Source organism: Mastomys coucha, unplaced genomic scaffold (assembly GCF_008632895.1).
Source record: "Mastomys coucha isolate ucsf_1 unplaced genomic scaffold, UCSF_Mcou_1 pScaffold18, whole genome shotgun sequence".
Taxonomy (NCBI): Eukaryota; Metazoa; Chordata; class Mammalia; order Rodentia; family Muridae; genus Mastomys; species Mastomys coucha.
This window is the reverse complement of record NW_022196900.1, coordinates 18806466-18824505: the sequence shown is the minus strand read 5'-3', so window position 1 is coordinate 18824505 and position 18040 is coordinate 18806466. Positions and strand designations below refer to the sequence as shown.

At 42.2% G+C, this 18040-nt stretch overlaps 1 protein-coding gene across 5 annotated transcripts in view; it reads left to right on the top strand.

Annotated features, from left to right (window-relative positions):
* The first annotated feature begins 11172 nt into the window (after positions 1 to 11172).
* LOC116096064 (thioredoxin domain-containing protein 8-like) overlaps positions 11173 to 18040 on the top strand; it is a 33139-nt gene continuing 26271 nt past the window's right edge. For 3 of the 5 annotated variants that reach the window (XM_031377486.1, XM_031377488.1, XM_031377487.1), the window contains exons 1-2: positions 11174 to 11317; positions 12986 to 13090. In XM_031377486.1, coding sequence (XP_031233346.1) covers positions 11294 to 11317; positions 12986 to 13090 — 129 coding nt within the window. In that variant the 5' untranslated portion in view covers positions 11174 to 11293. Of the gene's footprint in view, positions 11318 to 12985; positions 13091 to 18040 lie in introns of all 5 variants that reach the window. The other 2 variants (XM_031377485.1, XM_031377489.1) reach the window with 2 other exon arrangements.

The following is an 18040-nucleotide window of genomic DNA, read 5'->3' as shown; positions in this document are numbered from 1 at the left end:
GAGGAGGAGGAGGAGGAGGAGGAGGAGGAGGAGGAGGAGAAGAAGAAGAAGAAGAAGAAGAAGAAGACTTACAAATAATGAAATTTGCTTTGTCTTCACATTGCATATATGTGCATAAAAGCATGGCTTAGGACAAAAAAAGGGGGGTGTAAAGAATTGTTGGCTTGGGTTGGAGAGATGGAGAGATGGCTCAGTGGTTAAGAGCACTTACTGCTCTTCCAGAGGTCCTGAGTTCAATTCCCAGCAACCACATGGTGGCTCCCAACCATTTGTAATGGAATCTGATGCCCTGTTCTGATATGTCTGAAGGCAGCAACAGTGTACTCTATAAATAAAACAAATCTCTCTATAAAAAAGAACTGTTAGCTTAACTAAATTGCTCTATACTGTAAATTCTGTAGATTTTTTTCTTCTGTAATGAAATAGTTTTACCAAATTTCCAAGAATATTTTCCCCAAACGAGCTATGGAGAGGAAGTCTATTCCAATAAACTTCAGACATAGGTTGTATTTACTTTTTACTATTCATCATTATTTCCAGTATAAGCACCCAGTGACTGTTATCTTAGTGCTAAGTGAATGGCAGTGATAATCTCCTGCATCTATGGGATGGTTCATGATTGACAGACTCACTGCACAGATAATCTCATCTGATCCTCAAAACTCAGTAAGATTGCCCCACTCAGTGGACTCACAGCTGCCAAACATGTTTAAGTCTGGAACACACAGAAGTCATAGTGCCTTTTGAGAAACAGAATGGCTGGTGGTATTTAAATTAGATAGCAAGTTCTTTATAGATTCTGAGGTAGGCAACACTTGACTACATAGCAAACAAAAGCCACGTGGGCTATGGGGGAGTGATTAGTCAAGACTCTTCAAAGAAAGAGAATTTTATATGTGTGTCTTTATTGAATTAGTTCATGGGATTATCAAGCCCCATTATCTTCAAGCAACAGACTCAGGAAAGCAGGTTGGTCTTTTACCTGAATCTCAGGTTAAGATTCAGGGATGAGAGATGAGGGAACAGTCAAGAAAAGATAAGATGAGATACTCAGTGAGGCTGAGAAGGAGATGATGTCCTCTCTTCTCCACCTATGTATGAACCATTCATGCCCTTAGAAGACTGATGGTGTCCAGTCATATTCAGAAGAGTCATCTATTGATGCTGATCTCATCCACCTGGACACACCCAGAAGGATCCTTGGTCTGGGCACATTATAGGAACAGCTCAACTTTGTTCCAGGAGTGCCAGTGCTTTAAGAGAAAAGAGCTTAAGACAAACTTAAGACAAACAGTGCTTAAGAGAAATACCCACCCAGGAGAGGTCAAAGGGTTTTCTTTCTCTCTGCCACAGGGGCAGTCAGGAACAGAGTCAGTGTTCAATGATTTGTCCATGAAGCAATGCAGACATTACATTACGTTCACATAACATGAAAATCCTCAAGGAAGATTAATATTGGGATAACAGAAAAGTGGCAATACTCTATTAAAGTCAGTGTAAGAGGTTCCAAAAAAAAAAAAAGAATTACCAACACTTGAGAAGAAGAGGCAGGGGGATGTCTATGAGTTCAAGGACAGCCTCATCTACAGAGTGAGTTCTAGGATAGCTAGGGCTATGCAAAGAAATCTTATCTTGAAAAACCAAAAAAAGAAAAAAGGAAAGAAAAGAGAAGGAAGAAAGAAAGAGAGAAAGAAAGAAAGAAAGAAAGAAAGAAAGAAAGAAAGAAAGAGGGAGGGAAGAAGGAAGGAAGGAAGGAAAGAAGGAAGGAAAAAAAGAAGGACAGAAAGAAAAGGGAAAGGGAGAAAAGGGAAAGACGGGAGGGGAAAGGCAGGGGAGAGGAAAGAAGAAGAGAAGAGAGGAGGGGAGGGGAGAAGAGAAAGGAAGGGAAGGGAAGGGAAGAGAAGAGAAGAGGAGGAGGAAAATATCCTCCATTCATTTGTAGTGAGATTCATGAGTAACCAACAGACTTTTTTAATTTACTTCACTCGTTTCTGCAGCACGTGAGCAACCTGTGCCTATCCTTAGTATGTACCCAAGGAACGGCAAAGATCATGGTACACCATGTTCATTGCTGCATTGTTCACACTAGCCAAAATACAGAACAAGCCTAGATGCCCCTCAACTGAGAGAGGGTAATAAGCATGTGCCATATGTACATGATGTAATAATTATTTTCTGGTGTAAAGAAAAATGAAATAATGATATTTGCAGAAAAAATAAACCAGAAGAAACTGGAGATCATTAGATTAGGTGAATTATAAACCAGACTCAAAAAGACAAATAATACATGTTTTCTCTCCAACAAAGTTCTAGATTTAATGGGATGGGGTTGTAAAAGCAGGACAGGACTAGAAGTGAGGAGAAAGAGATCTTAAGGGGAAGAGGGGTGAACAAGAGTGTAATAGAATGCCATGAATTCAACAGAGCAACTGTCTGGGGAGAGGGAGGAGGCTAGCAAGAGGCAGGAAGGGGGAAGGGCCAGGGCAGTGGGAGACAGGCATGAGTAAGGACAGTGTGCAGTGGCATTCATATGAAAGCACCATAATGAGTTGTATTGGATCCTATGCCAACATAAAAGAAATTGTGACTCAGGTGGCTCTAGAATGACTAAGAAACCTGATACATCCCAGTCTTATGCATGGGATCACATACAATTCATCCCAACCCAGAACATTCCAAAACATCCAGAAGAGATAAACCATTGTGTGTCCTGCTTGATACACAATGATTCTCTTCTTTATTTCTTTGGGTGTGTTGGGGGAGGCTATTTTTTACTAACTGTATCTTATTCTAAGACATGGGTCATCAAACCAAAGCCTCTGAGCCCATTTCAGTACATTGTTTTTAGAACTAACATTTTAAAACGCAGCCATGCCTATCTGTGCACTGCCCCTAGTTGCTTCTGTAAGACAGAAAAGGGTCTTCTAACCACCCCTTTAGAAGATGGAGTGATTGGGACGAAGGAAAGCCTGCAATCTCATCACTCCAGGGGCAGAGGCAGGAGGATGACCAGAAGTTCAAAGAACAAGCCAAAACAGAAGATAAAGATATAAATACTAGTAAAAGGTAAGTTGCAGAAGCAAGCAACCTGTGAGCAACTAGCACTTATTGGCAACTAACACATCACCACTAGTAAGCGCCCTGTGCAGTCCTACCAGTGTTGAGAGGGTAGTGGTCCATGGGACAGGGAGAACTACATGTCCTTTGCATAAAGTTCCCAGCTTCACTTGAAAACAACTGGGTGAGATGACCAGGGGCTAAGCTTCACAGTTCAAAAAAAAAAAAAAAAATGGTTGCTGTCCATAGCACCCAGAATGTCCTTGTCAAGCAAAGCAAAACAAAAATCCTTTGAAGACCAGAATGTGTTTGTTGAGAACATGGCTGTTCTGGTTAGACTGAGAAATGTCTCCCTCATGCTCATGTATTCCAAGAATTCGTGTTTGGCAAGCTGTTTTTAAAAGTTGTGGACTTGGATGCCTAGCCGGCTGGGTAAGAATAAAAGTTCTCTCTGGTTCTAGCCCTGGATCACCAAGCTGTGAGCAAGCTGTACTACAAGCCACTTTTGAAGAGCCAAACTAAAGCCTTCCTCCAGAAAGGATGCTTCTTGATGGGCATTTGGTCTCAATGACAGTGGTAGGCCACAGTGCTGGATATAGCTGCCATGCGCAGAAAACATTTGTGGGGCTGGGGGAGGAACACACAGACTCTAGGAGGGGAACTGGATGCCTTTCTACAACTCAGTCACAGCACCTGAGACGGTGAGTTAGTCAGGGAAAATACATGAGCAATTTAAATGATGTTTCTCTGGTTAAAAAGTATTTCAAAGCATATCATACTCTTGCTGACCATTTAGTAAATATCTTACAACTGCAGGATGAAGCAAGGTCAGAGTCACAGTGGTGCTGACAATCATTTTCCTCAGTGTAGATGATGGGTTATTTTTTCATTGTTTTTATTTTTTCTTATTTAATTATATGTTTCTAAAAAATATATGTGTGATTTTAATAATAATGATAGAATACATGAATTTTACAAGCTTTTTTTGTAAGATGCCTGAAGAAAAATAAGCCCTTTAACTTTTTGTTTTCTTTCTAAGACAATCTGCTTTTCCTGTTATTGCAAGTTTTCTTAGGGTGGTGTCTCCCAGCCTCTTGATTGGCACATAAGTCATTACAAGATAAAGAATCTGCTGAGCAAAATTGGAAGTACAACCTGACCTATTTCAGTCTTATTTGTAAACTACAATTTCTCGTTTCCTACTATTTTCTTCCCTCCCTTAGAATGAGTTTATAACCAAGTGTAGGTCTTTGATCCCAGCACTTGGGAGGCAGAGCTAAGGGAACCTCTGTGAGATCAAGGCCAGCCTAGTTCACAAATTAAATTCCAGGCTGAGCTAGGACTACATAGAGAGACCCTGTCTCAAAAAGCAAGGAAGAAAGAAAGGAGGAGGGAGGGAGGGAGGGAGAGAGGAAAGAAGGAAGGAAGAAAGAAGAAAGGGGAGAGAGGGAAGGAGGGAGGGGAGGAGGGAGGGAGGGAGTGGGGCTGGAGAAATGGATCAGTGGTTAAGAGTGCCCACTGCTCTTCCAATGGACCAGCCTTAGATCCCACATAGCAGCTCACAACTGTCTGCTACTTCAGTTCCAGGGATCCAATTCCCTCTTCTGACTTCCTTGGGCACCAGGCAAGCATATGGTGCACATATATACATGTATACAAAACACTTATACACATAAAATAAAATCAATTGTTTTTAAAAAGAAAATAATTTGTTTGTACCCATACTGAGTTACGACTAACTATCTCAATCTCTTCATAAAAAGAGTAAACGCTCTCAACATGAACTTCCTCCTTGAAACAATTAATGTCTTCCCTCCCCTGCTTGCCTAAAGTTGGGAAGCACTGGGTCTCTTCCATACCTGGAATGTCTAATCACATGACCAAACTGTGACAACAAGATTGGTGACTTCTGCCTTAAATATTTTAGCACAGTAGCCTCCAATTTTTAAAGTATGAAGCCATGTATTCCAATTCCCTACACTTTTATCCCACATAAATTTTTTATCATTAAGAAAACTTTTTCCTTTGTGTATACATGTTGGGGAGGTGTACATATATGTGCATATGTTGTGTGGTTACACTTACTTGTGTGGGCATGTATGGGGTAGTGAGGTTACACCTGGGTGTATTTCTTCATTAACTTCTCTATTTCTTTACTTGAGTTTGGGTCTCTCATTGAACCCAATATTCTCCCTTTCAGAGACTCATTGAGACCAGCATGCCCTCCAGAGCTGAAGTCACAGGAAGGTCCAAACTCAGGCCCTCATGATTTGCCCACTGAGCCATTATTCCAGCCCCGTGTGTTCATTGTGCATAATGATTCTTCTATAGTAGCCTCATAAATTCTGTCTATGAACAATACACATTTATGGACCCCTTTACTAACTATCCATTCTTCCTGTCCCTCTTCATCACTAGGCAGCTCCAATCAGGCAGTCTGCCTAAACCTACCACTCTTTCTTGACATACTTCAAACTGTGAAGAACTTTTAACAAGAATCTATGCCCCTCATTTTACAAATAAGAAAACCATGGGACTCTGACCAATTTTGATTTTGGGGGTAACCCCAAAGTTAGGAATCAAAAACATAAAGTAAGTTTATGTCAGTCACCTACAGTCTGATGATCTGGGTGGCACCATCCTTGACAGCTGAGCTCCAAGACCAAAGGGCATGTAGGAGAAATCTGGCCCCTGCCATCAACTGAGGAAAGCCTTTCAGCTGCCAGACAGGGTTTGGACCAACTCTCTCCAGCCCACAGACTTCAACATGGATTCAGGGGTATCCAAGACCACAAGCATCTTCATGGGCTTCAGTGGTTAACACCAGCCACTGGCATCATGGACCATAGTGGTCCTTCAAGGAGGTCCAGTCCAGAAAGTGACCCTTTCTTCATCTCAGGTCTCCATTGTTGCCTGGAGCCAGGGGATCTAGAGATCAGCAAGTTGGGGTCTGAGTCTTCATCTGCATACGCTCCAGGCTGTTGGACACCATCCACTAACCCTACTAGGCAATAACAGTTGATCAACCTCAGCCCTCTCTCACCTGTCACCACCACCCCATCCCCAGTTCTGCCTCTGTCCATAGCTCTCTCTGTTCTTTTTTTTTTTCTAGTTCTCTACCTCCCCATCACTTCCTTATTCATCATAGTGGCACCCACCACCTCACACCTCGAGGAAGGGATGGATGGCACTAGATATCCAGCTTTATATATTTTAATTGACTATGTAATGAAAAAAGTATGGATCTGAGGTAGGAATAAACACATACATCACTCGGAAATGCCTTTAAATTGTGTTATCACACATGACTCCTGGTTGTTTCTATGAGAAATATCATAAAATAATGGAGAAAAAAATGGTGGTAAATTGTCTGGAAAAAAAAAAAACTATTTTCTTCTTACTTCTTTCTTCACCCACGAAATAAATTGTAAAAATGCTAAAGAGTCTTCCTGGGTAGCCTCAAACTCGATGTCCTCCTGTCTCAGGTTCTGAAGTGGCACCATGCCTGAGTAGTGTTGTAATTATGGGTTGGCTAGGATACATCTTTATTTTTCATGTATTGTTATCTTACATTTGTCCTAATAGATATTTAGATCATTATTCACAAATAATCAGTTGGAAAGCTAAAGCTACCATTTGATACCAGGAAAAATACAAGAATATGTAAAGAATCACAAAATAATTATATCTTTTAAAGGATACAATGGAAAAAAATGACTTTGTGCCAAGATTGTCAAGAACTCACACTTATGCACTTTGCCCTTGGCACTGCTTTCCACTCAGATGAGCAAGGCACTGCTTTCATACATGCACAGAGCAGGGGCTGAGTGAGGCAGGAGAGTGGTTATTTCCACCTTGGTCTTTCTTTGAGTCCTTGGTTTTTGCTTTTCCTTTTTTCCACCCAACACAAAATAACCCTGCCGTCTTGGTTCATTTAGCCTATGCCAGTGAATGCAGCTCCTGCCCTTGCCTTGGGTCAGAGAGTGTAATAGAGTTTTGTTCCTGACAGTAAAGGAATTCCTGACAATAACAAATTCCATGGAGATGCCCATTTCAGTGCTAAATTTTCAGACAAATACAATTTTAAATAAAACATTTCTTTTTTAAAAGTAGATTTTTTACATGTATATGATTTTTTTGCCAGCATGTATACATGTGCATCACATGTGTGCTTGGTACATGAGGAGGTTTAAAAGAGCCAGTTCCATGGGACTAACTTACTGAAGGTTGTAAGTCACCATGTGGGTGCTGGGAACTGAACCTGGGTCCTCAACCAGAGCAACAAGTACCCTTAACTGCTGAACACTCTCTTCAGCCCCACAAATGTATTTTCCATCAAACAATTAGTTTTTTGAGTATTGACATTAAAAACTTGGTGTCAGTCAGGTGTAGTGGTACACACCTTTAATCTCAGCACTGGGGAGGCAGAGGCAGGTGGATCTCTGCAAGTCTGAGGCCAGCCTGGTCTACAAAGTGAGTTCCAGGACAGCCAAGACTATTACACAGAGAAACCCTGTCTCAAAAAACAAACAAAAACAATCAAACAAACAAATAAAAAAACTTGGTGTCTAGGGAGGGCAGCTGTTTATTGCATTTATTATCAGTATCACAAGATATTAGTCTGCAGAGACAGCCATATAGTTAGTTTATAAATTATTAAAATACATTGTGAAAAACTGGGAGAGGGGTAATAGGTCAGTGGTAAAGCACTTGTCTAGCAATGTTTGAGGCCCTGGCTGCTTTGATCCATAGTTGTGTGTGTGTGTGTGTGTGTGTGTGTGTGTGTGCACAAGTGTGATGATCTGGGTGGCACCATCCTTGACAGCTGAGCTCCAAGACCAAAGGGCATGTAGGAGAAATCTGGCCCCTACCATCAACTGAGGAAAGCCTTTCAGCTGCCAGACAGGGTTTGGACCAACTCTCTCCAGCCCACAGACTTCACAAGTGTGCACACACACAAAATGGTTAACAGCTTTGGGTGTCATGACCCTATCTATCCCTTTGTCCCACCTCACTGAGGTTAAACAAGTTCTTGCCTGGAAATACTCTGGATCTCCCCCAAATCCAGCAATCAAAAGGGTTAATACCTGTCAGGAACTAAGCAGATAGACAACAGATGGTTTCATCCTGGGGGATTAGCACCAAGCCACAAAAGGGGTTGAATGTACTGAATGTCACCCCACACCTTTGAGGTGCTGAAGCTGCCATGCACCTGACCATGCTAAGTCAATCCAGTTGTGTTTTGTGAGGTCCTGTTTAAATCTACTGCAATATTTCTCAAACTTGAATAGGCAACAGAATCCCCGGAGGACTTGTTAAAGCATGCACTGCCGGGCCTCACCCTCAGAGGTTCTGAGTCAGTAAGTCAGGAGTGAGGTCTGGGAATATGCGAAGTTTCCAGACCAAGCTAAGGTAACGTGTTTACTGGTCTATAGAGAGCCTCGGTTAGAAATGGATATTGATAGTCAGACTATTTAAACATCAGCATGCACAGGAGTAATGGAGGGCCTCAGAAAGCAGGTTCTTTCTTGATCGATGGATCTGATGCAAAGCCTGAAGCCCTCCTTGCACTTCTACCAAGCTCCCAGGTGATGCTGATGAGGTCTTCACCTTGGATCAATGTCTACTTGGGATTTGAATAGCAAAGACTAGGGCACAAGAGAGAACTCATTCTTAATTCCCAGGCAATGAAATTCTTGATTCTAAGTCCTTGTTTGTCTATAATTTCCTCCTGGCCCTTCTTTTTTTTTTTTCTTTTTTTTTAATTAGATATTTTCTTTATTTACATGTCATATGATTTCTGTCATTCCCCTATACCTGGCCCTTCTTTATTAATTATATTTTAACTCTATTTTCTTTTGCTCTCTTTTTGTTTAACCTGCTTTCTTTTCTTCCTTCCTCTCACTATTTATTTCCTTTTTTCTCTCACTCACTGGTTTTCTTGACATCTTTTGAAGTTTTAAAAATCCTGGCCTTCTCTCAGGACTGTCTCTGTTTAAATTTTTTTAAGTAGCAAACAAAATTTAAAAAAACAAAAAAAACCAGCTCTGACTTCTCATAAGGAACTCTCCCCAGACTGTCTCTGACTTTCACGATTCAGATGACAATATCGGGAAAGAGTCTAGGAGAATGCATGTGAGCACATGTTGGGGAACAATGCAGTCAGTCAGGTAGGTCCAGAGGCAAGGCCCAGACTTCTCTTAATCGAGAAAGTTCTTGGCTGGGACCACTTCTCTGAGACTAGAAATTGTCCCTATTTATTAACTAACGTAGCAAACATTTTCTTTTGAAAGGGTACCAGTTTTTGTAAAACCAGACTCTTTTCTGGCTACTAATGCTGCTTACATCCTGAAAATCAGCAGGCTTCTGTATGCCTTCCTCTGGCCCTCCCTGCCCTGAGGCTGGGTGAGCCGTTTGGCAGCAAACACTGTGAAAGTCTGCAAGTCTTAGCACTGGAGGACAGAAGTATGGCCCAGCCTCATGACCATCCAGAAACCAGAGCATGAGACAGACGCATGTCCTTAAATAGCTATGCCTGAAAGTCAGCTTTGCCTTTCTATGTGACAAGTGGCCCAGGCTTCAATTCTAAATCAATTCTAGCAGCATAAAACCTCAGAACCTGCTTACTTCAATCACCTCACCTAAGAAAGACAAAAATTATCTGGGAACTTGCAAAGTAAACCATGTTTAAGTGATGCCTAGAAGCCAGCCCTCCCTTTGAAGCAGTAGTTGCTGAAGGTGGGCATGAGTGTGTGCTCCCAGAAGTCATTTATGGTTGCCACCACTCAGAGATGCTAGTGACAACTGTAGGTAGAGCCCCGATGACCCCATGCTACTGAATATCCTATCATGTAGACAAGATCCCCCTACCAACCATGATAGCAAAGCATCCGTAGGGCTTCTGCTGGGAGGTCTTGCTCAGAGGATGCTCAATAGGTCACATCTGTCTTCCCTTCTCGAATGAGAACCAAGAGAAATGAAGGGAGAGCCCATGAGGATAAGACCTTTGATCTGTAATTGTGAAGCTTACATTTTGTTGCTGTTATTGTTGTTGGTTTGGTTTGGTTTGTAAGATTTGGGTTGCAGTTTGCCAAACCTTGATTGGGATGATCAAGCAGAGAGGTACCAAATTCTAATGCCAACAAGGTCTAGATGAGCAATATAAACAAAGCATTCCAGGAGGCAAAAAATTGAGGGAGGGGGATATTAGACAAAGACATGGGAAATACTGTCTCTTATTGTTGTAGAAGAAAATAGCAGTGTGTCCACCAGGAGAACACAGCATCTGCTGTTTGACCACTCCTGGTTCAGTTGTACCAGCAAAAGCAGACACAAGGTCCAGTTAGCCATGGGCATGCATCCCCTCCAGGCCCAGGTGTTTGTCTCTCCATCAACATTGGACTGGGGGTGGGGGTGGGGTGGCAAACAAAAGATTTTCCTCATTTTTCTTTTATTGTAGAACCAAGTATTTCTCATATTTTTCTTGTCCTTGTTTCTCTGAGGAACAGAATTCATGGCCAGATTATTTTGTTTACTCTCTCTCTCTCTCTCTCTCTCTCTCTCTCTCTCTCTCTCTCTCTCTTTCTCTCTGTGTGTGTGTGGGGGGGGGGTGTGGGTGTGGGTGTGGGTGTGCAGATTACTAGGAAAACTGTACAAAGCCTGTAAAGCCTAATATATTCCCTGCCCCTTACAGGAGAAATTGCCAACCTCTGATTGTATGAAAGTGAAGTTTCCAAGTAGTCAGAACAAAAAGGCAAAGCTTGTGGAATCTGTGAGTCATAAAACAAACTTACAGAAAGCCCATTAGAGGATTAAGGTGTTAGGACATTTTTTTTTTCCTACCACACATTTTCTTTAAATTCTTAAATGAAGTTAGCTTTGAGCCACTTAATGTGCATGGTTTCTGATAAGGCTGGAGGAGGTCAGAGAATAAATAAATGTGTAGAAACTGATGGCAAAGGGGTAAGAGCAAGATGGGAGAGCCCAGAGCTTGGCTTCTGCATCTAAAACCCTTGGTTTTCAGGGTCTTGGCTGGCTAACTAGTCACCTAGCTACAGCCTAAAAGGCAAAACTAGGTTCAGAGTCCCAAAGTTCTAGGTTCTGAGATGACCCATCCAGTGATGTCATAGAAAAGTTACCTTTATATTCCATCCATCATGTCATATTTAATGGGACAGCTACAGTGATCCACCTGAACCAAAAGGAGAAGGTCATCAGCAAGTCTCAGATATTAATCATGGTGCAGAGGATTAAGAACATGGCAAGTATTTGTTGGCTTCGTGGAGTATTTCAAAAGACACTTCAAAAACAGTATTCAATGAGACTTGATAAACATTCATTATGTCCTCCACCCAGTACTACTTCATTGCTGTATGTCAGGGAGACCTTTCAAGTCTTGTGTTGGTTTTATGTCTTTTGCCATAGGGTCTCACTAAAAGAAGAGGCCATGTAACTCTGGCTGACTTGAATCTCATGATGTACATGAAGCTCAAAAGCACATGAGAAGCTAGGCTTGGTAGTGAAGACTGGTACTTCCATCTACTCAAGAGACAGTGGCAGAATTACAAGTTAAAGGCTAGGCTAGACTATTTAGTGAATACAAGACAAGATCCAGCCAAGGCAAGCGATGAAACTCTATCTCAAAATAAAAAGTAACAAGAGGGCTAAAAGTAGACCTTGTCTAGCTTGTGCTATGCCCTGGATTTAATCTCTAATATCACAGGAAATAGAGATACAACTGAAAAACAGAGACCTGCGTGGCTGTGTGAGAACTCAGTCTTCCGTTCTGCAGGAATACAGACTCAGGAAGTGGGTACATCTTCTTTGAATCATCACCTGCCCAGAACTAAATCAAATGGGAACTTATCAAGTTCCCTTGTTGAAGGGCAAGCATGCCATCTGTATGGAATTAACTCCATCCTTCAAGTGGCTAGGCCCTGCTCAACTTAACCCAATTATAAACTAACCTGATTAGTGCCTAGTCCATGGGCACACAGGTTATGCCTTTAATCACAGTGAAAAGAATGCAGCTCATCACTGAGAGAAATCAATAATGGTTGAAGAAATATTCTGGAGTCAAGTTGCCTAAATGAACAATCCATACCGTCACCCTTAGCTATGAAATCAATAGGATGGGAATATATATTGAATACGTGAGCATAAAGATTACAGCTCAGAACATCAGAGTGGAGGAGCTAATCCCAATTCCGGTGAATAGTGGGAAGATAAATCATAAAGAACACTCCCCATAGCTGTCATTCACCCAGCAAGTATTCCATAGAAGCTTCCCATCTGCATATGAGAAGCTGGGGTGGGGGATAGGGGTAAACTAGAATAGACTCCAATAGGGAAAAAACAGGCCCCAAGTAGGTAATATAGGACAGTCACAACAAAAAGCATACATACAGTGATCTGAGATCCAGGAAGACTTTAATTAGGTGACATCAATTATTATTGGAAATTTTACTTAGGACATTTAGCAATAGATAGATAGATAGATAGATAGATAGATAGATAGATAGATAGATAGATAGTATTGATTAACACTTTATAAGTGATCACTCCACAAAGCAAGAAATTCCACCACTGATGCATTTTCACCTGTCTAGCTTGAGCAGTGCTTCTGCTTTCTCCTTAATACTTCCATTTCTCCCTGGCTGACCTACTCCTACCCAAAGGCAGCACCACTACCATCTCACTCAACAAGCAGATGGCTAACTTGTTTTGGAATGTACCACCTCACTTACCTGTACTCACAGGGAAAACTATTTCTAACCTCAGACTCACTTAGAAAAGGTTGGAGCTGCTGTAAGACAGTAAAGTAAGGTTCCTCTGTTCTTGTGCCCTTTGCAAGATTTCCCTTTTATTTCTTGCAAGACTTTGTGAGACTCCATGACCATGCACTCTTTCCCCTGTGTTCTGGTTTCAGAAAGAACTGAAAGAATTGTTCAGCACTGCTGGAGACAGGCTTATAGTCATAGAGTATTCAGCACGGTGGTGTGGCCCCTGCAAAACAATTGCTCCTGTTTTCCGGGTAAGGATTTCCAGGGTCTAGCTCATAGTCGCCGAAGGAATTTAGTCCCCAAATATTTTCCCAGCCATCCTTTTCTTTTTTTTTTAAAGAATTATTTCTTTATTATATGTAAGTACACTGTAGTTGTCTTTAGACACACCAGAAGAAGGTGTCACATCTCATTATAGATGGTTGTGAGCCACCATGTGGTTGCTGGGATTTGAACTCAGGACCTTCTGAAGAGCAGTCAGTGCTCTTAACTGCTGAGCCATCTCTCCAGCCCCAGTTTCCCAGCCATTCTTAAGTTTTTCTACTTCTGAACTATTAGGAGTTCTGCAGTTGTTTTGTTCTTTTGCTTTTGAGCATCCCAGTGAACCTGAAGCTAATATTCTGGAATGTCATGAGCTGATACCAGAAGATTGGGATTATTCATCTGTGGGGAGTTCACTAAGGAACACCTGGGTATGCAGAAGGATTACATGTGGGAATGGAAAGTCATATCATTACATCTTTCCAACGTTGGAACCCAGAACTTCCAATACTTAACAAGATCCCAGATAGACACAATATTTGTTTACCCATAAAATATGTGTGTGCACCGCTTTCATGTCTGGCACCCATAGAGGCCACAAGACAGCATCAGATTCCCTGGACCTAGACTCACAGACAGCTATGAGTTGCCATGTATGTGCCAGGAACTGGACCCTGGTCCTCTGGGAGAGCAATCAGAGCTCTTAACCACTGAGAAGTCTCTCTGGCCCTCCATCTCAGGGAATTTTAGTTTTCTTTCTCCTGGTTGTACAAAGTCCCCTGGTTATTTGTGGTCACCTTTGTGACATGAAGAAATATCACAGTTTATACAATATATATTTAGACAATATACAATATTTATAATATGTCTAAGTATATATTGTATAAATTGTATGTTTATATACACATATACGTATATATACTTCTTTATATTTGAATATAAAGAAGTTTTGGTCCCTTGATGATACAACTAAAAACCTTCTACTCTGTTTTCAATGAGGTTTCTAAACACCTTGGATTTTCTCACTTGGCCTCTTGAATCTGCCAAAACAAATTCAACCAACAGTCGCGACCATCACTAGTCAGTTGTAAATGAGCTTGCAGCAGATGGACGAGTCACGTGACATTTCTCCTTTGGCATTTGTATATGTGTGGCTCATGTATCACATATGCAGGTCTAAGGCTGATGTCAGATGCCTTCCTCAGTTGCTCTCCTCACAGACTAAAGCAAGGCCTCCTGCAGAACTCGGAGCTCATCTTCAAGCTAAGCCGGCTGGCCAGATGGCTCGAGGGATCCGCTGTCTCTGCTTCCCGCATGCTGGGGTTACAGGCAGGCCACCATAACCACAGGTTTTTACATGGGTTCTAGAGTCTCATCCTCAGTCTTTACACTTGCATGGCAAGTGCTTTACGCACTGGGCTATCCCCGCTCCTTCCACATGACTCCTCAGGATCCCTGCTCTGCCTAAAATTCTTGTACTTTCCAGAAGGAACATTTTAGTGTTAGACCATTCTGTGACTCAAAACTAAGGAGTAGGGTTCCCTCACTGTGCCCCAGAAATAGCCAGTGCTCCCGTGCAAAAGTGGAAATCCACTCAAATGCCAAAGTTAAAGCTGATTGAACTTGAGTAGGCAATAAAAGGCACACAATATGCCACCTAAGTATATGTTTGTGTATATGTATGTGTGTGTGTGATGTGTGCGCAAGTGTGTGTGTGTGTGTGTGTGTATGTGCATGCGCGCACACACATGTGGACATCTAAAACCAATCACAACTGCCATCATTCCTCAGACACCATCTATCCTCTGTTAGTGGTGGTTTGGTTTGGTGGACTGGAGCTCACTAAGTAGGGTAACCTGGCTCGAAGCTAATGAGCCCCAGAGAGCCACCCATCTCTACCTTCCCAGAGCTGAGAATACAAGTGCATACCACCACACTGCCTATTTTTCTCACGGGTTCATGGCGTCAGACTTAGCTCTTCATGACTGAACAGCAAGCACTCTCCTGACAGCTGTATCCCCAGCCTTTAGCCCAAGTCTTTGTTTTTGCTGTGCTGTCATTGTTGTTGTTTAACTGGTGATGATGTGGAGAGATATATTGTTATATCTTTGATGGTGAAATGGTAAAATGATACAGTTACTCTAAAAATAATTTAGCAATTTCTTATAAGATATATAAATGATACATATATATGATAGAATGTTAGAAGAAAAAATAAAGGCTTCTAAATAACTTAGTATAGCATGTTAAGTGATTAATTAACCTATGACCTAAAATATTAAGATTGAATTAATCAATATCCTAGCAATTGTGCTCTTGATCAAAGAAAATGAGCATTCATTGAATATGCCCGTAATAGTTAAATGTTAAAAGAAAATCTCATGTCTTTCAACAGATCACTTATCTTATACTAAAATTAAAAGGAATTATGTAAAAGTCATTCATTTTAATATACATATGTATGTATGTATGCATGTATGTAAACATCAAAACAGAGCAGAGGGACACCTGTCAAACAAGGGATTGTTTTCTGTGAATGAGAGTTGAGAGAGATATGGCTGAAAGAATTTCATCTTTGCTGTACCTGTAACTCTTGGCCTTTTGTAAGGGAGAATGTTTGTGTATTTTATGTGATCTTCTTAAACTCATGGTCTGTGAGGGATTAGAAGGAAGACTCCTTTAATCCCTGTATCCTCTGGCAGAGAGCAAATCACAAACATAAATACAGTAAAACAAGAATTTTAACACCACGAATTAAATGCTTATTAAGTCACTGGAAGGCAGGGTGAGAAGGCTCTGGGTGGGACCACACTCTGTGGCACAGGCTATATAAGTAGCACAGGCTGCTCCCTATATAACCCAGTTGGGCCTCAGGCTTATGATTCTCTCACCTCAGCCTCCAAAGTGCTGGCATTAGGGTTGTGCTGCTACACACAGCTCAGAATCATCTTATTAGTCTGAAAAATATCCCCAAACCCCAAAGGTCTTTTTTGTTTATTATACAACAATTTTCTCCCATCTCACCATCTCAAGGCACCACTGTAAAAGTGTCCTTTATTCTCTTGAAGTACTTGATGTCTCAGAGGTTTACTGCCTTCATCTGCTAACCTAGGTCTAGTCCTGGAAGCTTCTAGCCTCTGTGTAATCTTATCTAGGCCTAGAATGCTTTCAGTCTCTGAGACTTACGGCTGAATAAGCTCAACACTTTCTAGTTCTTTCTGAGTTTAGCTGTTCTGGATTGAGACTCTCCATGATAACTAATTCAATCTGACTTCTCTCTCTTCCGGCCTCTCCTGAATTGCTCTGCTTGGCCTCAGATTAACTCTGCCAATCTGTTCTGACCTTCTGGCTTCTTCTCAGTCTCTGGCTTGTTCTCTTTTCAACCTGTCTCTGTAAAACTCTCTCAGTTAAACTGCCTCCTCTCTCCTACTCTGCAGTGCTTTCTCTTAAGTAGCTTCCCTTTCCTCTCTTCTATTGAGAGTTGGGAATATCCTATTCTGTTAAATTTTTCTCTGATTCATCACTTTGTCTGCCACTCAATTAGACATCACCTTGAAACACCACTGACTCCTTTTACAAACTAACTTTACCTTTATTGTTTGGGATTAAAGGTGTGTACTGAGGGCTGAGCCACACCACAACTAGAAACATCCTTTTTTCAGTAAATAACACAAACTCAAGCTTGACAGTGTGATCAAACATCCTGCAACAGACCAGAGAAGAAAGAACCCCTACAGAAGTCACAGTCAGCACACAAAATTACAGGGGGGATGGCCAGCATCAGGGCTTCTCACCTAAGCACTCTCCTGCCTTGCATCTTCCTGCTTTCCCCTCCGCAGGGACAGCTCTCTCTGGTATTGCCTCCATTTGGTCAAGCTTTGGACACCGTGGACATCACCTTCCAGGAGTACTCATTTGTCCGAGGTGTCTAGAGATGCTTGTGATATGACTTTTAAACAAATCAAGATACTATAAAATGTCCACAAATTTGAATATAAATCTGTGCCAACATATTATTACTGTCCTTTACCTGTATCCCCTGAGCCAAGACCTTGCTGTCAAAGACATTTCCAGAACAAAATAGAAACAGAAGGCAGCCCTGTCTTCTACCGCCTTTCACTTCCAGCACAGCTTCCCATTGGCTAGCTGGAAGTCAGCTGACAAGGGAATCTGGAAAAATCTAGTTTTAATATATCATATATTAGAGATAGTGTGAGTGGGTGGCAGAGAGCCAGGCTGATAGTCATCAGGGAACCCTTCTACTGACACCAGCCTGCCTATCCCTGTCAGAAATGAGAAGGTAAAAAGTACCAAGTACGTGTCTGGTTCAGAGAACTGCATCTTTCCTGGGAAGCCAGGATCACAGCATGATCCCTAACACTGATCTAAGCCCACCCCATGTCCACAGGACCACAGATTGGTCCCTAACACTGATCTGAGCCCACCCCATGTCCCCAGGACCACAGCATGGTCCCTAACACTGATCTGAGCCCACCTCATGTCCCCAGGACCACAGCATGGTCCCTAACACTGATCTGAGCCCACCCCCATGTCCCCAGGACCACAGCATGGTCCGTAACACTGATCTGAGCCCACCCCATGTCCCCAGGACAACAGCATGGTCCGTAACACTGATCTGAGCCCACCCCATGTCCCCAGGACCACAGCATGGTCCCTAACACTGATCTGAGCCCACTCCATGTCCCCAGGACCACAGCATGGTCCCTAACACTGATCTGAGCCCACCCCATGTCCCCAGGACCACAGATTGGTCCCTAACACTGATCTAAGCCTACCCCAGGACCCCAGGACCACAGCATGGTCCCTAACACTGAACTGAGCCCACCCCATGTCCCCAGGATGGCAGCATGGCCCTAACACTGATCTGAGCCCACCCCATGTCCCCAGGACCACAGCATGGTCCGTAACACTGATCTGAG